At 53.4% G+C, this 25,939-nt stretch overlaps 1 protein-coding gene across 1 annotated transcript in view; it reads left to right on the top strand.

Moving 5' to 3' along the window:
• Positions 1–25,939, top strand: part of CFAP46 (cilia and flagella associated protein 46) — a 121,209-nt gene that overhangs the window by 41,112 nt on the left and 54,158 nt on the right. Inside the window, exons 23-31 of the mRNA XM_063101626.1 lie at positions 7,684–7,815; positions 8,425–8,587; positions 12,724–12,808; positions 14,740–14,878; positions 15,136–15,319; positions 19,340–19,511; positions 20,989–21,194; positions 22,583–22,780; positions 23,634–23,783. Coding sequence (XP_062957696.1) covers positions 7,684–7,815; positions 8,425–8,587; positions 12,724–12,808; positions 14,740–14,878; positions 15,136–15,319; positions 19,340–19,511; positions 20,989–21,194; positions 22,583–22,780; positions 23,634–23,783 — 1,429 coding nt within the window. The remainder of the gene's footprint in view (positions 1–7,683; positions 7,816–8,424; positions 8,588–12,723; positions 12,809–14,739; positions 14,879–15,135; positions 15,320–19,339; positions 19,512–20,988; positions 21,195–22,582; positions 22,781–23,633; positions 23,784–25,939) is intronic.

Genomic DNA, 25,939 nt, shown 5'->3' with positions numbered 1-25,939 from the left:
CTAATCCCACTCGCAAGGGCTCCACTCTCATGACCTCATCACCTCCCAAAGTCCCCACCTCCTAACGCCATCATCCTGGGGGTCAGGAGTTCACCATGTGAAGTTTGGGGGACACAGACATTCAGGCTATAGCAGATAGAAAGTGGTTCCCAAATCAACAGACTATCTGCCATTCCCAACAGACATACAGCTTTGTTTAAAGTAACTTTGAGTAGACAATAAATAAACTTGGAAGTAATTAAAGGATACTTTCAGTGAAGGGACGTTCCCTGTGGTGTAGCTACTGCTTGCTCTCTGGAGGCAGCTGTCCTCCCAGGTCTCCCAGGTGAACAACCTCAAATCCTCAGTCACCAGAGCAGCCACCAAGCATCTCCTCTTTTCTTTATAGTTTCTGTGGTTCTCGTTTTTAATGGCTTGCAGTGTTCTGTTAAGTTGATTAATAATTATAGTACTTCATCTTCTGCCTACTTTTGGACATGAGGCTGTTTTAAATTGGTTGCTATTACGAATATTACTGCTTTACTTCTGCAGTAAAGATTATTTTCCTTGAGGTGGTTTTCTTCTCTTTGGCTTATCTCCTGAGTGTAATTATCCTGAAAGATGAAATTGCTGATTTTCTGTGGCCAAGGTCCAAGGTGCCCATCCCAGCCCTGCACCCTCAGCCCTCATGAGCCTTGTGGAGCTTGTGGTGTGCTGACTTCGGGAGGCAGGGTCGTCTGCCTCCCACTTGGTCAGAGTTCCTGCAGGGACAGGGAAGGCAGCATGCCCACCTCACTCACAGTGACAGCTCTGGGGGCTGCGATGAACAGCCCTGGTGAGGATTTGGAGTCAGCAGAGGATGTGACCTGAGATGTCTTCACCATTGTCTTCCCCTACGTGTCCAGGGTCTGCATGTGCTGAGGGGCATGCTGGGGACAGCACGGTGCCCACTCCCATCTTAGTCTCTGCACACACTGCCCTGCACTTTTCTCAGTGCATGGGCACTGCTGCCCCAGGTCCAGGCGAGGACACTGAGGCAGGCCAAGGCTGTCACTCACCTGAGACCAGCCAGCTGGTGAGGGGCGGAGCTGGGAGTGCAGCCCAGTTGTGTGGTTCAAGGTCTCACTCGGCAGGGGAGGCCGATGTGCCTGGCGAGGCCTGTGCAAGCCACATCTAGTGCCCTGCACGCACCAGGGCGAGGCTGGAGGACGAAGGAGCCATGACGGGTCCCAGCCCTGTTGTGCCGTTTCTTGCCGCTGACACCAAGGGGCTTTTCATCATGAACAACCCTTCCTCCAAACAGTACAGACCGGAATTGCTCTTTAGGGTGGTGTTTCTATTTGGCGTTTCTATATCAGAGGCTACAGCTTATTTTTCCTCTACAAAAAAAAGCTCACTTGCTTTCTGATGTCCCACCCCAGCCAGCCTTCCTGTGCCACCAGTGGGGCCAAAGGGAGCATCCGCAGCCATGCCACTCAGGTCCTTCAGTCGCCCGATGTGCTGAGACTAGAAGATAGAACAGTCGCTCAGACCACCCGCTGCCTGGCAGTGGGATGTCTGTGCCAGGCAGGGGCCCAAGGTTCTTTCTGGAAGTCTCTGATCTGTGGCATTTGGGGTTCCCCACCTGAGACCAACTGTCCTCAATCACGGAAAAGCCAGATAAGACAAACCTCCGTCTGTGCAGCTCCCCATCAGCATCGTAGCCACACTCTGCACGGGAACTGGGACTCCCCAGACTTTTGAGAAGCCCCTTCAGCTTTAAAGAGAAGACTGAGTGAGAGAAATAGGAAGATCACTCTGGATGAAACAGACAAGTAAGGAGCAGAAGAGAACTTTAAAAAACAAAAACAAGATACTTACAAGTTAAAACATAGTGTTGTGGGAAGGAACTAATCAGGGAGTGAAGATCTCTAGAAAATTAAAAAGATAATTTCTGGAGTTGAAAATAAATTTAATAAAGGGTTAGAAGATAAGGTTGAGGAAATCTCTCAGAAAATAGATGGAAAGGGGCAGACAGAGAAAAAATGTGAGAGAGAAGAAATGTGCAGGATCAGTGCAGGAGGACGGGTGGGAGAACAAAGACAGCAGGGGAAGGAAACTTTAGACAGAAGTGGTCCGGGAGCACTTCCAGAGTCAAGGACACCAGCTCGTGACTGACACCACGCCCCACCCCACCCCGAAATGCCAGCAAGAGGGACAAAGAGATGCTCACATCCAGGAGCACAGTGCAGACACATCAGATCACCGTTCATTCACAGAGAGAAGTTCCTAACAGCGTTTGAAAGGAAGCCACCTGCAAAGAAGCAGGAAGCAGAAATGCAAAAGAAAGCAGAGGGTTCTAGGTGGAAATAATGTTCAAGCTAGAATTCTAACCTACCCGAGCCATCAGTCAAGCATAAGGTTAAAATAAAGCCATTCTTAGACAGGCAGGGACCCAGAAAATGTTACTTCCTGTACACTGTTTTTAGAAAGTTACTTGAGGATACAGTTCAGAAGAACAAGGGAGTAAACCAAACAAGAGAAAGATCTGGGATGCTAGAAATAATAGATTCAATCCAGAAAAGCAGTCAAGAGGTGTCCCAAGGTAGGACAGCTGTGCTGCTTGCTGAGAGGCACCTGTCTACACTGGACAGGGTGGAGGAAGACCCTGGGGAGGGCAGGAGAGAAGAGGAGCTAATATTGGGAGGAGTTAAAAGTGTTGTGACAAAAGAAAATAGAACAATGGCCAAAAAGCCAATTGGAAACTCCAGGAAAAACATTTATATACCCATGGTGTTTTTGATATCCCGTTTTTATGATTAATGTTTTGACAAAGAAAGAAACATTTTGACAAAGAAATCCTCCATTTTGACAATACAAAAGTAATTCAAGGCATAGACAATCTACTTTAGTAGGAGGAAAGAAAGCACAAAAGGGAAGAGTACAGGTGTTGCACTCATCTCAGGAGGTGGGTAGTCAGGTGTCACTTGTTAAGGGTCCAAAGGATGAGAAGCTAGTGTAATATTTTCAGGTACAAGGATGATAAATAGGGGAATTAAGCATACTGCTATTAACTAGCTACACTAGCAGGTTAGAAAAGGCAATGGGATGGTCTGAGTAAGCTAAACTCCCATTTATCAGTGTAAGAATCCTGTAGGTCATCTAAAACTGGATAAATTGAGAAGTCAAAGCAGAAGCTAATTTTTAGAGGTAGGTTACACCTGCTGAAAGACAGAGCCAAAGACTTGGAGTCATTCCCGCTAGTGAACAGGACTGAGAGAAGGGAGGTTATTCTCAACCTCTTTGATAATTCAAGAATTATTTTTAAAAGAGAGAAAGAAACTGCAAAGACATCTTCATAGAAAGAGTCAGTGCAAGAGCACCACTGCATAAGGCCTTCTCATGACCAAGTCAAAATGTATTTTACTGATCATCAGGGCACGGGAAAGCCCGTCAGGAGGATGTGGGTGGCGGGGCACAGGCTGTGACAAAGTCTGTGTGCCCTGGCCTTGCCATTCTCTCATCACTGATTCTTAAATTGAGTTTTTAAAACCAATTCTTATAATAAATATACTAAAGATGTAAATACTTACATATGGTCATAGAGAAAGAGAGCAGCCATAGAAGACTAAAAATTTAATTTCTACTCTAGTGTTTTTGAAAATCATTTGTAGACCCTGGTTTCCCTCTAGTGGTGAATGGTGTCATTGCACTCAGTAGGACGGCACCGCTACACTGGGCTGGACTGTGGTTCTGTGCATTCCACCAACCACGTTCAGGGGCCAGCTGTGTCCGGCATGGTACTGAGTTCTAGGAGGCTGGGGAGACACAGAGATGAATCATTCTTTGCTCAGTGAGAGATGTCACACTTTGTGGTCATCTTGCCGGTCACTGTCAGAGCCCTGGACCCCGTCCTCAGTCAAACAGGCACATCCATCCAGCCACATGATATGCACCACAATTAACATAAAAGATACTTTTTAAAAAATCACTCATATTTAAAATTCTGATCCTTTTTTTCCATGTTGAAAGCATGTGTAGAAACTCCAGAGTAATTCTTGTGATAGTATTTCACAATAATAGAAAAATACCTTTCAGTTCCTGGTGCAAAATAGTGCAGTTAGTAATCAATTAGTATTCTCAACTGTGAGTGTGTACTTGCCAAAATAGGTTTCACATTTATACTATTCATGTAAAGGAATATGTATTAATGAGAAATTTCATGTACATCCTTAAAATAGACACAAAATTGGTTGAGGAAATAGTCTAAGAATGTCATTTGGATCTTCCTACTTTGTTCAGCATTTTGATTTAACACCATCACCAACAGTGTTGGGTCTTTATATAAATATAAAAGTCACTTTTTATACCCGTTCTGGCCATGGAAGAATAATGGATGCATTGGACAGCAGATAGTGCAAGGCAGCAGTTCTTGCAAGAAGGGAATGTTGAGAGTGAGCTCCGTATGCACCCTGGCATTCTGCCTGGGCAGCTTCCCATGCTGCAGCGCTGAAAAGTGGAGCCCAGACAGGAGATCTTCTCGGAGGGAGCAGAGGCCAGATCATGGGGTGCGTGATCTTGCGGGGAGGTTCCTGCACAGAGAACAGTGTTCTCATTGTGTGCAGAGGCTCTGCGGAGTCCGTGGCTGAGCAGTAAATTATACGTGCACAGGGTTAGAGTCCACAAGACCTGTCGGAAAACAGGTTTTTGCTTGGTGTGTGTGGGGGGGTATGTAAGCTGGAGAGAGACGCCAGTGGCCACACTGTGCTGAGAGGAGACAGAGTTCTGACCACCTAGAGCGGGAGGCCTCACAGAATTTCCCAGGCATCAGAAAGGCCACGCCTTAGGAACAGGGCTGCTGAAGCCTTGTCCTCACAAAGCCTGATCCAAATCTCAGCGGGACAAAGCTGAACCACCAGTAAATTAACTGCCTGTCAGAACAAAACCCGACACTCTTGAAAGGAAGTCAACGCAGTCCACACCCTCAACAATACTTGTACAGCCCACGCAGTGTCCAACAAAATAAAAAAATTACTAGACGTGGAAAAGCAGGAAAATGTGACTCACAGCCAGGCGAAAAAACAGTCAGTAGAGTAGAAAAAACCATCAACAGACCCAGATATATGTTGAAATTAGCAGACATGGAATTCAAAACAGCTATCATAAATACAATAAGGGATCCTTAATGGACATAATTAGTGCACGGGTGGGAATTTCAACAAAGAAATGGAAATTACAATAAAGAGCCAAGTGGAAATTCTAGACCTGAAGAACATAGGGCCTAAGGTGGAAGCGCTGTGGAAGAGCTTTTACTATTAGGCTGGACGTGAGAAGTGGGCAGCTTGGACGCAGGTCAGCAGACCATCGAGACTGAAGCACCGGGAGAAAGTCAGAGAAGGAAATGGGACAGCCGCAGTGACCGGGGGACAGTAGCAAGGGATCTAACCCAAGTGCAATCGGAGCCTCAAAAGGACAGAGGCAAGAGGAGGAGGCCCAAATACACACATTTGAAAAGACAGTAGCCGGAAAATTCTCGAATTGCATTAAAAATATCAACCCAAGATGCACGATTTTCAATGAACCCCAAGCAGGATAAACAGAAAGAAAACAGCGCCTAGTTCTATTACAGCTGCATTGCTGAAGACCAAAAGGGTGAGGAGATCTTGAGAAGAAGTGGGGGCGGGCGCGGGAAAGACACAGCACGACACGTCACCACACAGCACGACACGTCACCTACAGGAGAAGAGCGCGAGTTGCTGCTGACTTCTCAGGACGCTGCAAACCAGACCCAAGGAGGGACGCGGCTGAAGCGCTAAAAAAGGAAAAAGCCTGTCAACCTAGAATTTACGTCCACAAAAAATAGCCTTCGGAAATGAAGGCAAAAGCAAGACATTTTAACACTAATGAAAGTAAGAGAACTCATTGCCAGCAGGTCTGCAGAGGGGGACATGCCAACGGCAGCTCTTCAAGCTGGAGGGCAGGGACGCTCCACGGAGGCGTCCTCAGGAGCCAGGACGAACATCTGCAGTGCGGAAGTTTTCGGTGACATAAAAGCTTTTCCCCCACTCAGTTCTTAAGTTCTTTAGAAGACAAGTGACTGTTTAAAATTTAAAAAAAACATTGTATTGTGGGATTTATAATAAATGTAGATGTAAAACATGTGACAACAGTAACACAGCAGATGGGAAGGAGGTGACATACTGGTCAGGGTTCCTACGGCACACGGAGGCGGTGCAGTTTGTTCAGGGTAGAACTGCAGTGACTTCAGGACGCTTGTCATTCCCCCAGAGCAAGTACTAAAAATAAAATAAAACAGAGGTGAAAGTAAAAGTCTAACAAAGGAAATACGTGGAGACACTAAAAATTAGTCAGTTAATTGAAAGGAAGGGAGAGAAGGAACAGGGAACGTATGGGACCAGAGGAAAGCAGCCGGCAGAGTGCTGGGTTCAATCCCAAAGCACCCGGAATCTCATCAGGTGTGAAGGCACCGACACATCCAGTCCACGGAATTGCACAGGCAAGACCCAGCTCTAAGCCACGTGCAGGGAACGCTCTGCAAATGGGAAGCCACAGGCTGAGTGCGGGGAAGGAGAAGGTCTGCGCGCGCCGGGCGCTGGTGACCGCACGTGGCTGTGCAGAGACGTCTCCTGACGACGAGAGGATCAAAGCATCGGGGAAACGCAGGGGCGCCAGGTGTGTCCACGCAGCCGCGCTTCAAAACACGACGACACACCTCAGCACTCGTCCCTCAGCTGCCGACGGGACATAGTAGAAAAGAACAGAAGGGATGTCGCTGGAAGTGACGCGGTCGGCACATCCCCCCCGTTGACATTTGTGGAACATGCTGCCCAACAACTGCGCAATGGAGATCGCAGCCTCCAGGACACAGGCAGGGGCAGGGCCCGCTTACCCCACCCTGCTAGGTCACCGCACCCACCCCACAGTCGGTCCCAGGTCCCTGCCAGCTCGCAGGCCTCCGTTTCACCTTCAGACCGTAGACCGCACTGCACACAGCAGGTCCCTGCAGGCCCGGGCTGGCACCTCTGGCCCACGCCCCCAGGCAGCGCAGTGCCATCTGCTCCCACGGGGCCCTGGGCTGGGGTCTGCCCAGGAGCTGGCCTGTGTCTCCAGTGTCTCCCAGAGCCTGCTCAGTGCTGCGTCTGCATCCTTGGGGCTGAGCTGCACCAGCGGCAGGCAGGGGAGTGCGCAGGCTCTGGGAGTGACACAGTGGGTGCCGGAGACCCAAGGTGCGACTGCCACCAGGTCCAGGAGGCAGGGCCCCCGGGGCTGTGGCTGCACGGCAGCCCCTGAAAGTGAGTTGTTAGAAGTGAGCCTGTGACCCCGTCTCGTGGTCTGTGGGTGACCGGGCTCAGCCAGTCAGTTCCTGCTCGGGGCCTCTCTGAAGGTCACTGCCCTAGCCAGGTAGGACCACGGTCCTGAGGGCCCTTTCTGCCTTCGCCAGGGCTTCAACCAGCACCCAGGTTCTGGCGCCCCAGGGTGAGTGTCCGAGACACCCAGGCACCCGTTGGCACTCCCTCAGAAGGCCAGAGTGCCAGGTGCCTGGCACTGCCAGCTAGACAGGTCCCTGAGGCCATCCCAGATTCAGGGCAGTCTGGCCCCTGTGCAAGAGTGTGGGGCCAGGAACGTGCCTCCCCTGGACACGCTGTGTGGCCAGGGGGACATAGCACTGCTGGTGAGGACAGCCCCACGACCTCTGTCCCCCAGGGCCAAGGCCCCGCTGGCGGCAGAGATGCTGTGCACAGCCGCGTGTGTCCAGGGCAAGAGCATCATGGAGAACCTGCAGGGCAGGAAGCAACGGCGGCTGGCGGCAGCCAAGGCCTTCACTGACAGCGCCAGGTGCGAGGCCCAAGGGGGACCCAGTGCTGCTGGGAGGCCTCAGCCCCATCCTGCCCCTGTGCCGACCCCTGAGGCCTGCGGGCAGCTGGCTGGGGGTGGAGGGGCCATGGGGACAGAGAGGCCATGGTCAGTCCTGTGAGAAGCTTGGTGGGGAGCAGGGGTGGGAGCGGAGGCAGGTGAGCCCAAGAGGGGGTCTCTGAGCAGCAAGGAGCCTGAGCATTTCCAATGGTGAGATGGTGAGGGGAGAGGTGCATGGCGGGGGTCCAGAAGCAGAGGAGGGGGCAGCTGGGGCTCACGGCGGCGGGACGGGCGTCCCTCTCCAGCTGTCTTGCCTCGCATGAGCGCCAGGGCAGGGAGGGGGTCCCACGGCCCGTGTGGCTGCCTGGGCACCCTGCAGCCTGGAGGTCAGGGAGGGCTGGCCCGGTGCTGCTTGGAAAGGCTTTGCTGAAGAGCAGGCACCGTCAGGGACGCGCCCCACCCCCCAGGCGCCCCGGCCCATCTCTTCCCTCCACATAAGTCCAGAAGCTTCGGGGACCGAGATGGTCCCACTGCCACGTCAGGAGCAGCCCCGACTCTGCACCCCTCTAGATCAGGAGCTTGGTCCCTCAGGTTTGGGGGCATGGCAGGCAGCAGCGCCCTGGTGATGCTGGCCGCACGGCACTTCTGGAACACCTGGCTCCCGCTGCTGTCCTCCGCGGCCAACAGGAAGGAAGCCAAGGGGGGCGTCCAGAAGATCATCAGCGTCATCAACAAGACGGAGACCAAAAAGCAGGTGCGCTGGGCCTGGGGCGGGTGGGGGCTTCCTGCCGCCACCTCTAACCTTCTCCCAAAAAGGCCTGGAGAGGCTCCCCCAGAAACGGGGTCCCAGGCTCCCCCCTGGGACGGCTCCAGCCAGGCCCTGTCTCCAAAATCCCAGGGGGCTGGCTTGGGGGAGGGGCCCGGTGCTGGCCCCCGCCCACGCACACGCGAGTGTGGGCTCCAGACTCTGGAGATGTGCAAGTGGGGACAGGGTGTGAGGTGGCGCGATGCCCGCCCTCAGGAATGTCACTCTCGAAGGGGAGGGTGGGCGGGCGCCCATCCGCAGGCCCCTGGCACAGCGAGAGGAGGTGTCGGTGGGGAAGACAGGAGGGTGGTGGAGATGGAGCCTCCGGTGCATCTGTGGGTCTGAGGGGTGGGCGGGCAGCGGGGAGGCACAGTGCCCACCCGAGGACCCGGGGTTGGGGCTGTAGAGGGGGATGGCCGTCAGAGGCAAGGCCGAGTGGACCGCAGGTCACGTCTCCTTCCTGGAATGACAGCTGGAGAAAGGCTGGGGGTGGGGCTGCTCCTGTGGGCCCGTCCCAGCACGCCGAGCCCTGGAGCCCAGCCCAGCTCCTCCCCAAGCACAGACCAGCCCCACTGACCTCTGCCCTGTAGACTCGGTTTCCTGGGTGGCAGAGTCCCTCCTGGGAGAGAAGGTCTGCTTTAGCCTCTGGGATTGCTGAGTGAGAGGCTGGTAGGTTCAGGGACTCGGCTCCCTGCAGGGCCTCCTCTGCTGAATGGGGCACGAGGGCACATGTCCCTATTTCCAGGGAGGAGCCAAGACTCACCGTGGAGGGGCACACGAGGGGCCTGGAGAAGTACCCAGTGAGTACTTCAGAGACACCCTGTGCATGGCCCGTGAGAGCGTCGGGTGGGGCGGGGAGGTGGGCCTTATACGGGCGCTGCACCCAAGACTTCAGGATGGAAGCCACATGTACCCAGCCAGACCAGCCAGCCCCAATCTCCTGCCAACCTCGGCTGCCACCAGGACTCAGAAGTCAGCCCCACAACACTGAGGACTCCCAGGAGAACCACAACAACATAGCATCATAACCCGAAAGCTGGACAAGTGGGCCGACTCGGGGAGCTGCCCTGTGGGCTGATCTTGGAACATGGCCTGTGCCAGAAGGGTGCACGGCCACATGTGAAAGTGTGGCCTTCCCCTGCCATGCCTGGCTAGGGACCCGCCATGCAAGAGACAGCAGGAAGGAAACAGAAAATCATAGCCTCATACCAGAAACTGGCTGGTATTTATGACCTCTGATAGTCCAGGCCAGGGCGGGGCAAGCTGCAGCCCAGGAGCCAAGTCCAGCCCACTGCCTGTTTTTGTAAATAAAGTTCTGTAGAAACAGAGCTGTGCCCACATTGAGGGTAAGGATCCAACGTAGGAACTGGGGGGACACAATTCAGTCCATAGCACCAGAGTCCTTGTCTTGTTCATCGCTGGTGAATAAGGACGCCGCTGATGCGGCATGTTGATCCTGTGCCCTGCAACGTTTCTGAAACTCTCTTCCTCGCTCTCGTGGCGTTCTTGTGGAATCATTAGTGTTTTCTACGTATAGGATCATGTCATCTGAAACTGAGATCGTTCTACCTCTTCCGCTCCAATTTGGTTACCTTTTATTTCTTTTCCTTGTCTGAGCTCTGACTAGAACTTGCAGTTCGATGTTGAGTAGCAGCCGTGGAAGCGGAACCTTGTCTTGTCCCTGCTCTCAGGAAAGCTTTAGTCTTTCACGGTTGAGTATGATGCTAGCTGTGGGTTTTTCATAAGGACCCTGTCATGTCTTGAGGAATTTTCCCTCTATTTCCAGTTTTCTTCGAGTTTTTGTCATAAAAAGGTGTGGGATTTTGTCCAATGCCTTTTCTCCACCAATTGTGACAACCATGTGGTTTTTCTCCTTTGTTCTGTCAATAGGTGTGTTACATTGATTTTCTTATGTTGAACCATCCTTGCATTCCTGGGATAAATCCCACTTAGTCGTGATGAATGATGTGTTTAATATGCTGTTGGACTTGATTTGCTTCCATTTTGTGGAGAATTTTGCAAATACATTCATAAGGGTTACTGGCCTGTAACTTTCTTTTCTTGGGATGTCTTCATCTGGATTTGGTCCTGTAGGATGAGTTAGGAAGTGTGTCTTTGTCTTCCGTTTTTGGAAGAGTTTCGAAGGATTGCTGCTAATTCCCTTGAAATGTTGGGAGGATTCACTGGTGAAGCCATCCCGTCCAGGACTTTTATTTATTGGGAGGTTTTGGATTCAATTCAATTGGCTTTTGTCCATGACTCCTGGTCCATAACTCCAATAACCCTTGTTCTTTGGTTATGATTTTGGGGGCACTTTAGGCCTCAGAGAGAGGCTGCACAAAACTGAGTCTCTTTTCTCTCTGACCTCCTCCTGCCCTCCTCTTACCTGTTCCTTTCTCCCCTAGGCAGGAAACGCTCTGCCCTACCTCGTCTGACCGTAGGTGACAAGACCTCCGCTCCAGGAGGTGTCCCAGCCATGCTGGGGTGGAGGGATCGCTGCACAGAGAGGCCAAGAAGAACCTGAGCAGACAGGCCTTCCTGGGCTCCCCCCGCCCCCGTCTGCTAGTGCTAGATCCGACCCTTTTTGTCCAATCACATCTGTACACGGCTGCCCATGCTTCGGTCGTGCCTACGTCATGAAGCTCCCACAGAAACCCACAAGCACAGGGCTCGGGCAGTTTGTGGGCAGCTGAACTCACCCGCGTTCTGGGGCGGGCGCACCCCAATTCCATAGGAACGGAAGCTCCTGCGCTTGTGACCCTTCCAGACCTTGCCCTATGCATCTCCCGTCTGGCTGTTTCTTTGTATCCTTTAAAATAGCCTTTGTAATAAACTGGTAGATGGAAGTATGTGTTTCCCTGAGTTCTGTGAGATGCCCAAGGACAGGGTGGTGGGAAGTCGCAGAGCTCTGGACGTGCGACTGGCGCCTGCGTGGGGGTGTTCAACCTGTGGCGTCTGACGCTGTCTCCAGATGGACGGTGCCGGAATCGAATCCGAGGACACCCAGCTGGTGTCTGCTGGGAACTGCTGGCTCCCTGGTGGGGAGAGACACCCACGCATTTGGATATAGACGTCGGTCCCTGTGTTGCTTCTTGCTGAGTAAAAGCAGGAGAGAAGCACGTGGCTTTCATGTAGTTCTCGCTCCCACAGGAGATTTCCACTTTCCCTTGAGTGGGTTTGCGTAATTTGTGCATTTCAAGGGATTCATCCGTTTCCTGTAGATTGTCCACTCTGTTGGTGTGCAGCCGCTCAAGGATCTTTTTGTAATCCTTTTTATCTCTCTAAAATTGGTAGTAATCTTTTATTACTTAATCACTTTGATTACTTATTTTGGTTATTTGAATTTTTTTCTTTTTTTTTTTTTTGCCAGTCTAGCTAAAGGTTTGTCAATTTTGTTGATCTTTTCAAACCAACAACTTATAAACAATAGATTTTCTCTGTTGTTTTTCTATTTCTATTTTGTTTATCTCTGCTCTTCTCTTTATGATTCCTTTTCTTCTGCTAGTTTTGGGTTTAGTTTCTTCTACTTTTTCTAGTTCCTTAAGACGGAAAGTTGTAATATTGATCTGTGGTCTTTCTTGTTGTAAAGATAGGCTTCTATGGCTGTGAACGTCCCTGTGAGCATGGCTTTCAGTGCATCCCATGCAGTTTTTTCTCCTAGTATGCTTTTTATCCCATTGATTTAGAGCCATAAAACTGCCTTAGATATTTCACATTGAAAAAACCACAGGTTACGTGAGGGCAGTGGTCTCCGTGTGTATGCGTGTGCGCGCGTGTGTGCGTGTGCGCGCGTGTGTGCGTGTGCGCGCGTGTGTGCGTGTGCGCGCGTGTGTGCGTGTGCGCGCGTGTGTGCGTGTGCGCGCGTGTTTGCGTGTGCGTGTGTGTGCACATGTGCTGCAATGTAACTAACCTTGCACTGTAGAGCTTTTTCTTACGCACGAAATGACTTGATTTTTTGTGACTTAGTACTTCAGAAATTTAGCTGCAATTTCTGTCATTAGATACAGAGCCCAATGAAAAGCAAGAAGGTGAAAGAGTAAATTGCAACTTTCAAATGTACGTATTGTTTATTGTTTTTACTTCAGGAAAAAGGAAAAACGCTGTTTCTGCACCAGTGGCCTACAGCGGACTTCCAGAGCAGTGGGACCACGGAAGGCTATTTTCTCCCAGGTTTGTCGCTGCGAGGCAGACAGAGCCAAGGGCTCTCAGCATAGGCGAGGGAAGGCCTTGAGAACGGTCAAATTCCTGCGCCTTGTACAAAGCCACCTAATCATGCAGTGACCATGGGTGACGTCCGTCCAGCATGCAGTGCAGGACAGACACTGTGTGTGCTTCTGTAAATTACCTCGTGAAGTCCCTGTTCTGCAGGCAAAGAAGCCAAAGCCCAGGATGTCTCCCCACTCCAGGGCCATGCACAGCCGGAGCCAGATCGAGCACGGTTGTCCTCTGCACTGGCCACCTGAAAACTAGCCTCTTGGTTATGCCAACAGATGAATCGTATTTTTTTGCTTCCATAAAAAATGTGGAGATATACTACTGCAAAAAAAAAAAAAAAAAAAAACCCAAAACATAAAAAACAAAAATAAATACTGACCTTCTAACAATAAACCATATTTTAGAATACCAATCCATGTTCACAGAAAAAAATGATTATCTGCTAAAAAAATAATCAAACCTATTAATGTAAGAGTCCTAATGTGTATTTGGGACGCCTTTAAATTCTGTAGAATGGAAATATGGTTAGGAACCTTGAGTATTTTAGAGCCGATTTAGGCTCCCGCCTGGGAGACAGTCCCCTGGAATATTTGCAGGCAGGGTCTCTGCCACGACACCTCCACAGCTGATAGGAAAAGCCTTGGGTGATCCAAGCGCCGTGGCCGTGGATCATGACTGGATGTCATGTGTCACTGTGAGTCTAGGGGGTGCAGAGCAAAGGGCGCGACCGCTGCATCAGTAGGAGGCGAAAGAACATGTAGGTGACCCTCGCCAGCCCGGTTTGCGGTTCCGCGCTCCCCTGGCCAGGCTTTCGATGACGAATCCCAGCAGTGGAAGCAGCCACATTGCCAGAACCCACCTGGTTCCCGAATTTCAGATGCTGAGCAGCCTCCCCAGCCAGCACCCAGGGACCCCAGGTAGCCCCTGAGCCCTGCCTGGGCAGTCCCTTAGCCAGTGGATGGCAGGGCCATGGCACGCTGGCCCCTCCAACCTGGCAGTCCTACTGTGGAGAACTTGTTATGAGCAACAGGTGACAAGAGGAAAGGAGAGCTCCATGCCCAACCATGTAAGCCAGAAACTTTGTATGGGTGGAGCCATGACGACCCCCTTCACGTTCCTCCATAGCTCGCCCCAGACACTAGCACCGTAGACTGGTTCTAACAGGATCGAGCCTGTCGTTGCGTTCGATCCGCGGCAAGGATGGCCCACAGAGGCGTTGAAGTGAGGGGCAGGGACGTCCCACCGAGTCTGTGCTGTCACATGGTGCTTGGCCTCCACAGAGGTAGCTCTCGATGTGCGTGTATCACAGACACAGGACACGTGTGCCCTGAGTGGATCCATGATTTCAGATCTAGAAAATACCCATGGGGTCGCAGTGCCACGCGGCTCTACAGTGTGTGGTGGGGCGTGCCGTGGCCATCTGCCGCGTGCTCTCCCAGGTCGGCATCAAGAGCATGCCTCCAGAACCCCTGCCACACGGGGCGTGGGCGCTGTGTCCTCGTCCGCTCGGAGTGCTTCCCGGGAGACTCCTGCGTCCCACAGGTATTGGGATGGCGACTGCAACCCACTTGCTCTCTGTTAATGCACACAGACGCGGGGCTGTTTCTGTTAGAGCAAAATCCTCCACGTAAGTGGGGAATGAGCAGCATAAACCAGCAATGAGACAAGAGGGGCTGGTCCCTGCGGACAGAAGGTGCCCAGGCCAGCGGCGGGCTGGAGGGGCCACACAGATCCACTCTCACGCCAGCCCTGCAGGGGACGCACTCGCCTTCAGGCATCTGTGTAGCCGCAGTTCCGAATCGGGACTGCAACTGGACGGGTTCGTCCCAGGCGTCAGAGGGCGTTGGGTGAGCAAGAGGTCTGAGCCCCTCCTCTCCCTGGCGCAGGGGCCGAGGACGACCTCACGCTGCGCGCGGCGCTCTACGGCCTGCTGTTCCACAGCCACGCTGACCAGAACGACTGGGAGGGCGGCCTCAAGGTGCTGGACGAGGCCGTGCAGGCGCTGCCGCGGACGGCCCACCGCCTGTGAGTGCCCCGCCGCGACCCCACATTCCCGCTCCCACCAAGTGACTTTGCTTCCCCAGTAAGAATTCAACACGAGAAGAGCAGAGACTTAAAACACAACCCAGCACCAAAACCCAAGCCATCTCGGTTCCATTTTGGTTTATCTTTGTGTGTAGGAAAGTGGACAAATAATTTAATTATGTTTTGGATGCATTATGTATATTTAGCACTTTTGTATTCAATTCAAGCACTGACTTCTATTTCCTGCTTTTCCTTAGCTTGATTTTCAAACACATGGTCATTGTGAGGGCCAAACTTGGCCAGAATTTTTCGATGGAAATACAGAAATTCAAGGACGAAAGCGAAGGCTACGTGGCGAGCATGTGGCACCGCCTGGCCTTGAACTCGAAGCACGTCCACGGAGAGCTGACCTGCTATCACAGCGCGATCCAGGCGCTGCAGGTCGGAATCCCATCAACTCTGGGTGATGGTGAATAGAACTTATTTTTAATTGTAGAGATGAATCGTGCGGAGAGAAGCTCAACAACTGGGCGCTGCTGGGGCAGGCACTGTAAGAAAGCTGTGGCTGCTGAGCAGAGGCCGGGGCACTGCCGGGTCCTGGTCACTGACTGGGGACAGGGACGTGGAAATGCCAAGGCTTCTCTGCAGTCTGGGGTGCCCAGATGGGGCGGTGGCTGTGGAGGACAGCAGGGTCTGCAGCGTTCTAGGACTTGGGTCCTGGGGATATCTGCTCCCTCCTCTTCACCCCCGAGAAGCCGCGACAGACGTTCTCATGCTCTTTGGCTGTTGACTTGGTGCCTTTGGTTAGCAGGTTGGCCAGGCCCATGAGGGAATCACCTGAGAACCTAATTGTGGGGACCAAAGGTGTCCCAGTTCTCAGAGTTGAAAGGCACGAACTGTTAGTAAATATCTTTAGAGGCTTTTCTGTAAAGCAGGAGGTCTTTGCATTGCTGCAGGGTCCAGGCCAACCCCTGGCATGGGGGCGACTAGGGGCTGGTGGTCAGCAGGCTGCCTTGGGTCCACGCATGGGCTCTGCGTTCGCTGTTCAGGTGCCTGGGCACTGCTGCGAGTGGCCGTGGGGAGCCCCTGTGCCTTGCTCCTGGCCGTCTGTCCCTTGGACTGCCCTGCTGGGGTGTACGGGGGTCATGCAGTGACGCAGCCTCCTCCAGAGAAAGCTGGAAAGGACATGATGGGGCAGGAGCCGCTGAGGGCAGGATGAGCTGGCCACGTGGGGCCCTCTCCTCGCTGAGCCCAGCCCTTTCCTCTCATTGTCTTTTCTACAGGGGTATAATATGATGTTTTATAGTAAATTCTCAGGGGGGTACAGTATGATGTTTTATAGTAAATTCTCGGGGTTATGCAAACATCACCACAATCAATTTTAGAACATTTCATCACCCCCCAGAAACACCTGTGTCCGTTAGCACTCACTGCCCATCCCCCACCATGCCACCAGCCCCAGGGACCACTAACCCGGGGGCTGTCTGCAGGTCTGTCTGCTCCAGGCGCCTGAGCGAATGGATTCACACAATATGTGATCCTTTGTGGCTAGCTGCTTTCCCTCGGCGTGGTGTTTTCATGTTTCATCCATGTCGTGGCGTGGATCGATCCTTCGTTCCTTTTTTTTTTTTTTTTTTTTTTCGTGACCGGCACTCAGCCAGTGAGTGCACCAGTCATTCCTATATAGGATCCGAACCCGTGGCGGGAGCGTCGCTGCGCTCCCAGCGCAGCACTCTACCGAGTGCGCCACGGGCTCGGCCCCCTTCGTTCCTTTTTATGGCCGAATAATATTCCATGACGTGTGCATCATTTTGTTTATCCATTAGTCTGTTGATGGACGTTTGTGTTTTCCATTATTTAGCTGTCGTGAGAAATGCTGCTATGAGCATATGTGTAAGGTTTTTGCATGTACATATGTTCTCAGTTCCTTGGGTATATACCTAGGAACGGAATTGCTTGGTCATGGGGTCCTTTGCTTGAGGAGCTGCCGACTGTTTTCCAAAGTGGCTGCACATTCCCACCAGCGGCACCGGAGGGTTCCACCCTCTGCACATCCGATGTCATCTGGCTCTCGGGGCCAGCCATTCCAGTGGGCGTGAGGTGACATCTCGCTGTTTGAACTTGCGTTTCCCTAATGACTGAGATGCTGCGCATCTTTCCATGTACCTACTGGCCACTCCTGTGTCTTCTTTGCAGAAATGTGTGTTCTGATCCTCTGCCCATTTTTTAATTGGGTTGTTCGTCTTTTCATTGTTGCGTTCTAGCAGTTCTTTATGTATTCTGGATGCAAGTCCAGATTATGGTTATCAGATATACGATTTGCACCTATTTTCTCTTATTCTGTGAGTTGTCTTTTCAAACACTTTTTCGCTTTCATGGTGATACCATTTGTAGCACGACAGTTTTTAATTTTGATGAAGTCCAACAATCTTTCTTTGGTTGCTTGCGTTTATGGTATTGCCTCTGAGACACCATTGTTGATCCGAAGTCATGAGGATTTACTCCCATGTTTTCTTCTAAGAGTTTTATAGTTTTAGCTCTCGTGTTCAGGCTGTTGACCCCATTTTCAGTCTAGTCATGCATATGGTGTGACGTAGGAGTCCAGCGTCATTCTTTCGCGTGGCGCAGCCCTACTTGTGGAGGAGATGGCCCATTTCCTCTTAAACCCTCCACTGAGGCTCTTGCCCCTCCCCCCACTTGCACGGTCTGGGTCAAGGCCACCAACAACCTCCACGGTCGGTTCTGAGGCCCCGTCTTACCCCCAGGGATGTCTGAGCCTCGCCTCTCATCGGTGGACGTCCTTCACTTGGCTTCCTCCCGGCTGGCTCCTCCTCGTCCCCAGCACTTCACAAGGGACAGAAACCCGGGCTAAGAACTCAGATTCCCTCTTTCCACAACTCTCACGCCCTTAGTGCTCTGAGCTCCCCAGGGTCCTGAGCTGAGCACACCACTGATTCTGCCGTCGTCAGTCTCCAGCCCGGACCACCCCCCACTGTAGACTCTACAGCCGTGACCCACTTGGCCATTCCCTCTTCCTAGAGTTTCACACCCAAATCAACGCCTGTTCTCCTCAACATCCTCCAACCTCCCATCTTCCCCACCCAGGTGATGGTCTCCACCTGCCACTGGCTGAACTCACACCCAAACCCACACCCTACACTTCACATTCCACACTTCACACCTCAACCCACACCTCACCTTCCACACCCACATTCCACACCCACATCCCAAACCCCACACTCCACACCCCACATTCCACACACCTTACACATCCATATTCCACACCTCACCTTCCACACCCCACACACGCACATCCCAAACCCCACATCCCACACCCCACATTCCACACCCACATCCCAAACCCCACATCCCACACCTAACCTTCCACACCTCACCTTCCACACCCCACATTCCACACGCACATCCCAAACCCCACATCCCACACCCCACATTCCACATGCACATCCCAAACCCCACATCCCACACCCCACATTCCACACTCCACCTTCCACGCCCCACATTCCACACCCCATATTCCACACCTCACCTTCCACACCCCACCTTCCACACCCACATCCCACACCCCACATTCCACACCCCACATTCCACACCTCACCTTTCACACCCCACACCCCACATTCCACACCTCACCTTCCACACCCCACATTCCACACCTCACCTTCCACACCTCACCTTCCACACCCCACCTTCCACACCCACATCCCACACCCCACATTCCACACCCCACATTCCACACCTCACCTTCCACACCCCACCTTCCACACCTCACCTTCCACACCCCACCTTCCACACCCCACCTTCCACACCTCACTTTCCACGCCTCACCTTCCACAGCACACACCTCACACCTCACACCCACACTTCAGACCCTACATTCCACGCCCCATACTGCACACCCCAATCTGTGCACGTTAGGCCTGGGACTGGACTCTGGCTTTGTGTGCAGGACAAAGCAAGCACCTTCTCTGCCCTTTGGGAGCCTCCACTCCAGCAGGAGATGGAGGAAATCTCCGAACTCTTGGATAAAGCCACATATAGACAAGGCTGCCAGGGAGCCTTGCTCAGAGTTCCCTCTGCAGCACGGGGGACACCGGGGATCTGTGACGATCTGGGCAGGGTGGCAGGCACGTGTGTACAAAGGGAGCAGAAGGCATGGAAAGCATTTGCCAAGCTTTAGTCTCCCACACACTCATTTTTGAGAACAAACCCCCCCACCACCATCTTTGCCTGTGACTGGAACATCTTCATGCTCCTACAGGGAAAAATTCATCTTACTAGAGGTGATCTCTATGTGGTAAATAAGAGGTGGAAACGAACGCTTTTGTCTAGCAAATGAACCAATAAAGCCATTTTATAAATCCTTTCTTCAATACTAGTTCCTTACGACGTTGGATTGATCAGTACAGGGCCTGTGTCATGCTTTTGTGTTTAATCCCACAGAAGCCAGAGAGTGAGTGGCAAAAAGTTGACTACATCATGGAATTCAGCGAGTGGCTGTATTACAAACAGTTTCCTCTTGAAGACGTGGTCTTCCACATCGAGTGGGCAATCGAGATCCTGCTGGCGATGAAGCCCCCTGGAGATGCCCCCAAGCCGGAGCCCACACCAGAGGGTGAGCAGGCACAGCGGCCAGTGGTGCTGCCTACCCCGACCGCATCCTCTTGGTCCTCTGGGAGGTGTGGGCCGGGCATGTCGGCCGGGGAAGGCAGCAGCCCCTGCTCACTGCGGCGCTTTCCTCAGGAGAGGGGAATTCAGAGAACCAATCCTGCCATGAAAGGTTATGTCCAGATTTGTGGAGAGGTGGGGGCACGTCCTCATGGACAGGGTCTGGGCCTGGCCCGGGGCCACCTCCTTGTGGAGACGGGAGGAGCTGAGCGGGCACTGTGGTCATTCCCACGGTCACTGCAGATCCACCCGGAGCTCACGTCTGCGGTTTTCCCCTCGCCAGGCTTCTACCTGTCCAGGCCCCTGCTTGTGGCAGTTTGTGGGAGGTGGAGGTGTGCTGCCAAGTAGGCAGCCCGGGGCAGACTTCAGCATCCCTGCTGTGACCAAAATCATCCAGGGGCTCAGAAACCACATGCCTGGACTCCAGCCCAGGCACAAAGCAGGGGACAGAGTGTTCTGCGGGATTCCACTGGGATCCTGCAGGAAGAAAGGAGCTGAGACCCGCAGGCTGCCCTGAGTGTCTGCTCCATGTGCACAAGCTATGGGTCCAGTCTGGGTCCAGGGCAGGCTCCAGACAACCCCCGAGCTTATGGTCAGGACAGGTGGGGGGCCCTTCTCAGAACCCCAAGGCCCTGGGGAGCAGTGGTGGGGTTCTTAAGTCGGGACAGGACGGGGCCGTAGCTGTAGGGCGCCAGGGTACCCAACTCAGGAGTAGCACACAGGGCATTCTGAGTGGCCTGAGGTGCCCACGCCAAGGGACTGAGAAGCACAGGGCCACTCTGCGGGGACACCAGGGCCAAACGGGAGAGTGGCAGATCTCTACCTGTGACAGAGGAAGGGCGGCCCCTCAGCTCCTCCTCTGGCTCCTTCCTCCCAGCAAGAGAGCGTTTTACACCAAAAGGGAGAATCAGCCCCAGCAGGTCAGTGATCCAGAGAGTTGAGGGGCCTGGACACGGGCCCCAGGCCAGGCTCTGCGGACTCTCATTCCTGGTGCGGAGGCAGCCTCCATCCTGGGCTTGCAGAATTCAGGGCTACAGGAAAGGGTCAGAGCCCAGGAGAGTGCCAGCCTCCAGTCTGCATGTGAAAGTAGCACGCGGACCTGTCCACTCAAAGTCCAGCTCACAAATCTGGATGAGTCAGGGCTCAAGACCCTCAACCCAAACCAGCCTCAAAAGAGGCAGTCACGCAGCTGTCCCCATGCCCAGGCCTGTGGGCAGCTGCTGCATGCATCCCAGACATGACCTCTTGCCTGGTGCTGGGGCAGACATCATGGGAGGCCGCAGAACACGATGCCCTGATGGGTCGCCTGCACAGATCCAGGGTCCTCGACTGTGGGCAGGGGGAGGGCAGGAAGCTGGTCCGAGGGGATGCCTCACCAGGCCCCCCAGTCTGGCAAGCTCTCAGCTGGGCACCCTGTTTTGCAGAGGAGCACACACCTGTGCAGACACCTGCTGAAAGCCCGGCGTCCGAGGACGGGGAGGCAGCCTCCTGGGAGAGGCTGCACAGCGTGAGGCAGCTGGAGGCGCTGGCACGCGCGCACATCCTGCTGGCCCTGGTGGTGGGGCCCGGCGCTGCCAGCCACCAGGACGCCTGCCTCCTGGCCCACGCCTTCCTCAGGCGCCTCTGGCAGGTGAGGTGCCACGCCTCGCGGTGTGGGGCCCCCAGCTGGGCCCAGAATCTGGAGGCTCGTGTCTCTCTGTTTCCCTTGGGAGATCGCAGTGGCATTCTTTAAGGAAACTGAAGCCTTTGCATACGTTATCTAAAGACCTCTGAGATGTGAACAAGTTTCTCTCCTACGATGCCCACGTTTTCCGTCTCCATCAAGTTATACCGTCAGCCTGACGAACAAGATGGAGCAAAGACCCCCCTCGACTCCCGCGGCCCGTGCCCTGCACCCCTCCAGGCTCCCAGAACTCCTCAGAGGAGGGGTCTCACTGCTCCCTCCTAATCGGCCCCTCCTGTGCCCTGAAGCCCACCCCAGCAGCCTTGCCCAACCACCACCCAACACTGCCGAGGTCAGCCACGCTGGCGCATGGTCAGCCACAGCTCGAGTCCTCCTGTCTGTGGGCAGCTGTGGCAGCAGTAGATCCTGAACCACCCAGCTCAGTGGGCTTCCAGAACCTTGTTCTGTCCCCTGACTCCCCACCCTGTGCATAGCCACCTTGTCTCATGCAGCCCCTGCCCCTGTCTCTGTGTGGGGCCTCTCAGTGGTCTCCTGTCCTTACGGACAGCCCATGCACACCTGCCCAGGCCTTCCATGGGCAGTGCCCGACAGGGCAGCATCAGTCAGACAGGCCTTTCTTCTGAGGACAAGTTTGCCCAGAGCCACCACTAGGGTGCTGAGCAGGGCAGCCACTCCGCAGCAGTGGCAAGAGCGGGAGTGGCTGGGAAGGCCGCCCTGGCCTCCCACGTGCCCCAGGCCCTGCCTCCAGCAGGGCCCCTCCGCCCCCAGCAGGCCCTGGGGCTGTGAGCTCCCACTGGGATGCTTTGTGATTGTTTGAGGAGAACTGCTAGAAATTATTCAAATGCGCCCTTAATTAGAGACATTAAACCAGTTTACTTTGTGGAGTGGCAAGTCCTCCTTGAGGACTGGCCAAGCCTGCCCCTGACGACACCCCGTCCAGGGCCACACTGGCCAGCCCAAGGCCTGTCGTGATCATGTGCCTCTGTCCTGACAACCCCTGCGGGGAAGTCCCCGTCATCCCTGCCTGGCCCGGCCACAGGGAGGGGTGCTGTGGGACAGCATCAGTTCACCTACAGGAAGCCCCGAGCGCAGCAGGCATGCAGGGTCCAAGCACGGGTCATGCAGCCGCTGGGTGCCCAAGCCCCGGGCCGGGCCCAGCTGTCTGCTCTGCAGGGCGTGACCACGTCACGGCTGCTGGACGGATGTGAGGCCACCACACAGAGCATCGGAGTCCCTGGAAACACTTCCTGATCTGAGCGGCTCCCCTGGAGTGGGAGGAGGTGGCCTGTGGTCTGCCGCGGATGCTGCACATTTGGATTTCATTTTTCCTCCAGGTTTCTTTGACAACAGCAGGAAAATTAATTTCAGAAAGTAAAATCCCAGCAGCAGCCAGTTCACATCTGTTATTGCCCAAAAAAGAGGAGAAAAGTAAAGAAAAGGAGAAAGAGAAGACCAAAGAGAGGGAGAAGGGGACAGGGAAGGAGGACAAGGGCAAGGACAAGGGCAAGGACAAGGGCAAGGATGCGAAGCAGGTGACGTGCGCTGCAGCTGCCGCCCTCCCTGGGGTACACTGGGGCCCCGGCTCTGCCACACGCGGGCCTCGGGGCCTGTGACTTTCTCTGTGCCTCAGTTTCCTCTTCTGCAGAATGGAGGTGGTGACTTCACTTCTGTAGGTTCCCCAGGGACAACACGAGGGGGTGTCTGACACGCCCCCGCCTGTGCCAGGCCTGGAGCAGCCACTTGACATGTGCAGTTGGCGCGCGGCGTGCCGCTCTGCTCTGCCTGGCTCAGAGGCTGCTGGGGACAGGCACAGTCTGGGTTTGGGGGTGCTGGGGCCAGGGACCTGGGCTGGGTCCTGGAACAGGGACAAAAGCAGTTTCTTCATCCCGTGAGAACTTCCTCCCTGAAAACGTTTACTTCTCCACGTGCCCGGGAGGTCTGAGAAACCTCTGTCTGCCCAGCTCTCCAGAGCTGCGGCCTCACGTGGGGCTCCGGTGGGACAATCCTCGTGGAGCCCTCGCTGTGCAGGGGGTGTGGGAGGTGTGGGAGGTGTGGGAGGTGAGGCCACAGAGCCCTAGTCCCCGTGAGGTCTTGAGCCTGGGGCCTCCCGGGGAGACTGGCTGAGCAGGGGACAGAAGGCATCTGTTTATGCTGCTTGGAAATGAGGTCGGAAGCGTATTTTGTAAGCAAAATCAAAAGTGGCCATGGTCCATAGGCTCCAGAGAGCTCAGATCTGCAGCCCTCACAGGCACAGTCCCAAAGGGCAGAACCGGAGAAGCGCTGTCTTCACAAGGCTCGCAGCCTGTCCACCGCACAGCTGTGCCATGAGGCATATGTCTTTAAACTCCACCTCTTAAAGCAGATCCTGCATTCTTTCCTTTACAGTCTCAAACCCCCGTTCCTAGCAGACAACTTGAAGATTTACCGACAAGCATAGAAGAATGGGCCTTCTATTCTTGTCCTGAGGAATTGCTATCTGTATTTAAACAAGATAAGAGTGACTTCACTATCAATGCATCAAGCGTCCAGAAGCCGGTGAGTCCCCTTGGCCTGTGGCCACGTCCAGTGAGTCTGCTGAGAAATACAACCAGATAAATACATACAACAGGGGCTTAGCTTAGTCAAGAAACAGAGCACTGTCAGCCCCCCGGACTTCACAAGCCCCTTCCCAGCCACGACTCTGTCCCCAGCAACTGCCGCCACCTGTGGGAAGGGTCCCTCCTGTGCTCTGTGTTTACCACTGCGTTAGTCCGTTTCTGCTGCTTGCAACAAAATACTTGGAACTGGGTGATTTATAAGAAAATGGAATTTATTGCTTACAGTTTTGGAGGCCGGAAAGTCCAAAGTCCAGGGAACACATCTGGTGAGGGTCTTGGTTGTGCCTTCAGTGACAAAGGGTCTCACATTGCAAAATGGCAGAGCAGAGAGAGCAGAGAAAGAGAAAGACAGACTCTCCTCTCTTCCTTTAAAGCCCTCAGAACCACGCCCCCGGCCACCACTTTTTTTGTTGTTGTTGTTCATTACTGGCAGAGTGCTTTTATTTATTTATTTATTTTTTTAATTTTATTTTGTCGATATACAATGTGGTTGATTATTCTGTCATTACAGAAACCCCCCTCCCTCCTCCCTCTCCCCCTTCCCACCCAACAATGTCCTTTCTATTTGCTTGTCGTGTCAACTTCAAGGAACTGTAGTTGTTGTGTCTTCTTCCCCCTCCGGCTTTTGTGTGTGTGTGTGTGTGTGTGTGTGTGTGTGTGAATTTATTTATTTATTTTTAGCTCCCACCAATAAGTGAGAACATGTGGTGTTTCTCTTTCTGTGCCTGACTTGTTTCACTTAATATAATTCTCTCCAGGTCCATCCATGTTGTTGCAAATGGCAGTATTTCATTCGTTTTTATAGCTGAGTAGTATTCCATTGTGTAGATGTACCACATTTTCCGTATCCACTCATCCAATGATGGACATTTGGGCTGGTTCCAACTCTTGGCTATTGTAAAGAGTGCTGCGATGAACATTGGGGAACAGGTATACCTTCGACTTGATGATTTCCATTCCTCTGGGTATATTCCCAGCAGTGGGATAGCTGGGTCATATGGCAGATCTATCTGCAATTGTTTGAGGAACCTCCAGACCATTTTCCATAGAGGCCGCACCATTTTGCAGTCCCACCAACAATGTATGAGAGTTCCTTTTCTCCGCAACCTTGCCAGCATTTAACTTTTAATCCACTCACTACTGCACAGTCCTACAATCCAATCACCTCTTCAAGGCTCCACCTTTCAATTGCCATAATAGGATTTCCCACCCTCTTAACAGTCTCAGTGGGGGCCAAGTTTCTAATACATAAAACCTGAGGGACACAATTCAGGCTTCAGTTAGTTTTGGGGGGACATAATTCAAGCCACTACAACCACGCAGGCACACCGAGTTCCCTACTGTACAAAGTTCCTGCAAACCGGGTGGTTCCAGCAACGGAAATGTACACTCTCACAGTTGTGGAGGCCGAGATCAGCATCACGGGGGCAACGCCAAGCAGTGGCGGGGCTGGCCTCACGCCGGGCTCCAGGGCAGGGTCCTCCCTGGCCTCGTCTCTTCAGGCTCTGCCTCTGGGTCAGGCCTCCCTCTGCTCCTCTTCCGAGGACCCATGTGGTGATATTAGGGCCACCTGGATGCCCCAGGACACTCCACATCTCAGGATCCTCATCTGAGTCACGTGAGCCATATGAGACCCCACGCTCAGGTTCCAGGGGTGTCTGGTGTCCAGTACCCCAGGGCTGTTGCAGCAATGGAGGCATTCGGGATGTTGCCTTTGGGTCTGGCTCTTCTCGGTGCACTGTGGTGGGGTTCATTGGTGCTCGTGGGGGTCACGGGAGCATGTTCCCTTTCATTGCTGTGGAGTCCTCCATTGCATAAGTGGACCACAGTTTATCTGTTCGTCCACTCGCTGGTGGACCTTTGGGTTGGTCCCAGCCCATGGCTATCACAGATGAAGCTCCTATGAATGTCCATACACATGTGTCTCGGGGCCCACATGCCCACGTGTCTGGAGGACACTCCAGCAGCAGCATGTTTGGATCACGGAGTATGTGAATCTGCACCTAGAGCATATGTTGCTGAATTGCTTTGCAAAGGGCTGTCCCAGTGCACTGCCCAACTCAGAGGAGAGAGTCCCTGTCACCCACACCCTTG

This window comes from Cynocephalus volans, chromosome 7 (assembly GCF_027409185.1).
Source record: "Cynocephalus volans isolate mCynVol1 chromosome 7, mCynVol1.pri, whole genome shotgun sequence".
Taxonomy (NCBI): domain Eukaryota; kingdom Metazoa; phylum Chordata; class Mammalia; order Dermoptera; family Cynocephalidae; genus Cynocephalus; species Cynocephalus volans.
This window is presented reverse-complemented; position numbering and strand designations above follow the sequence as displayed.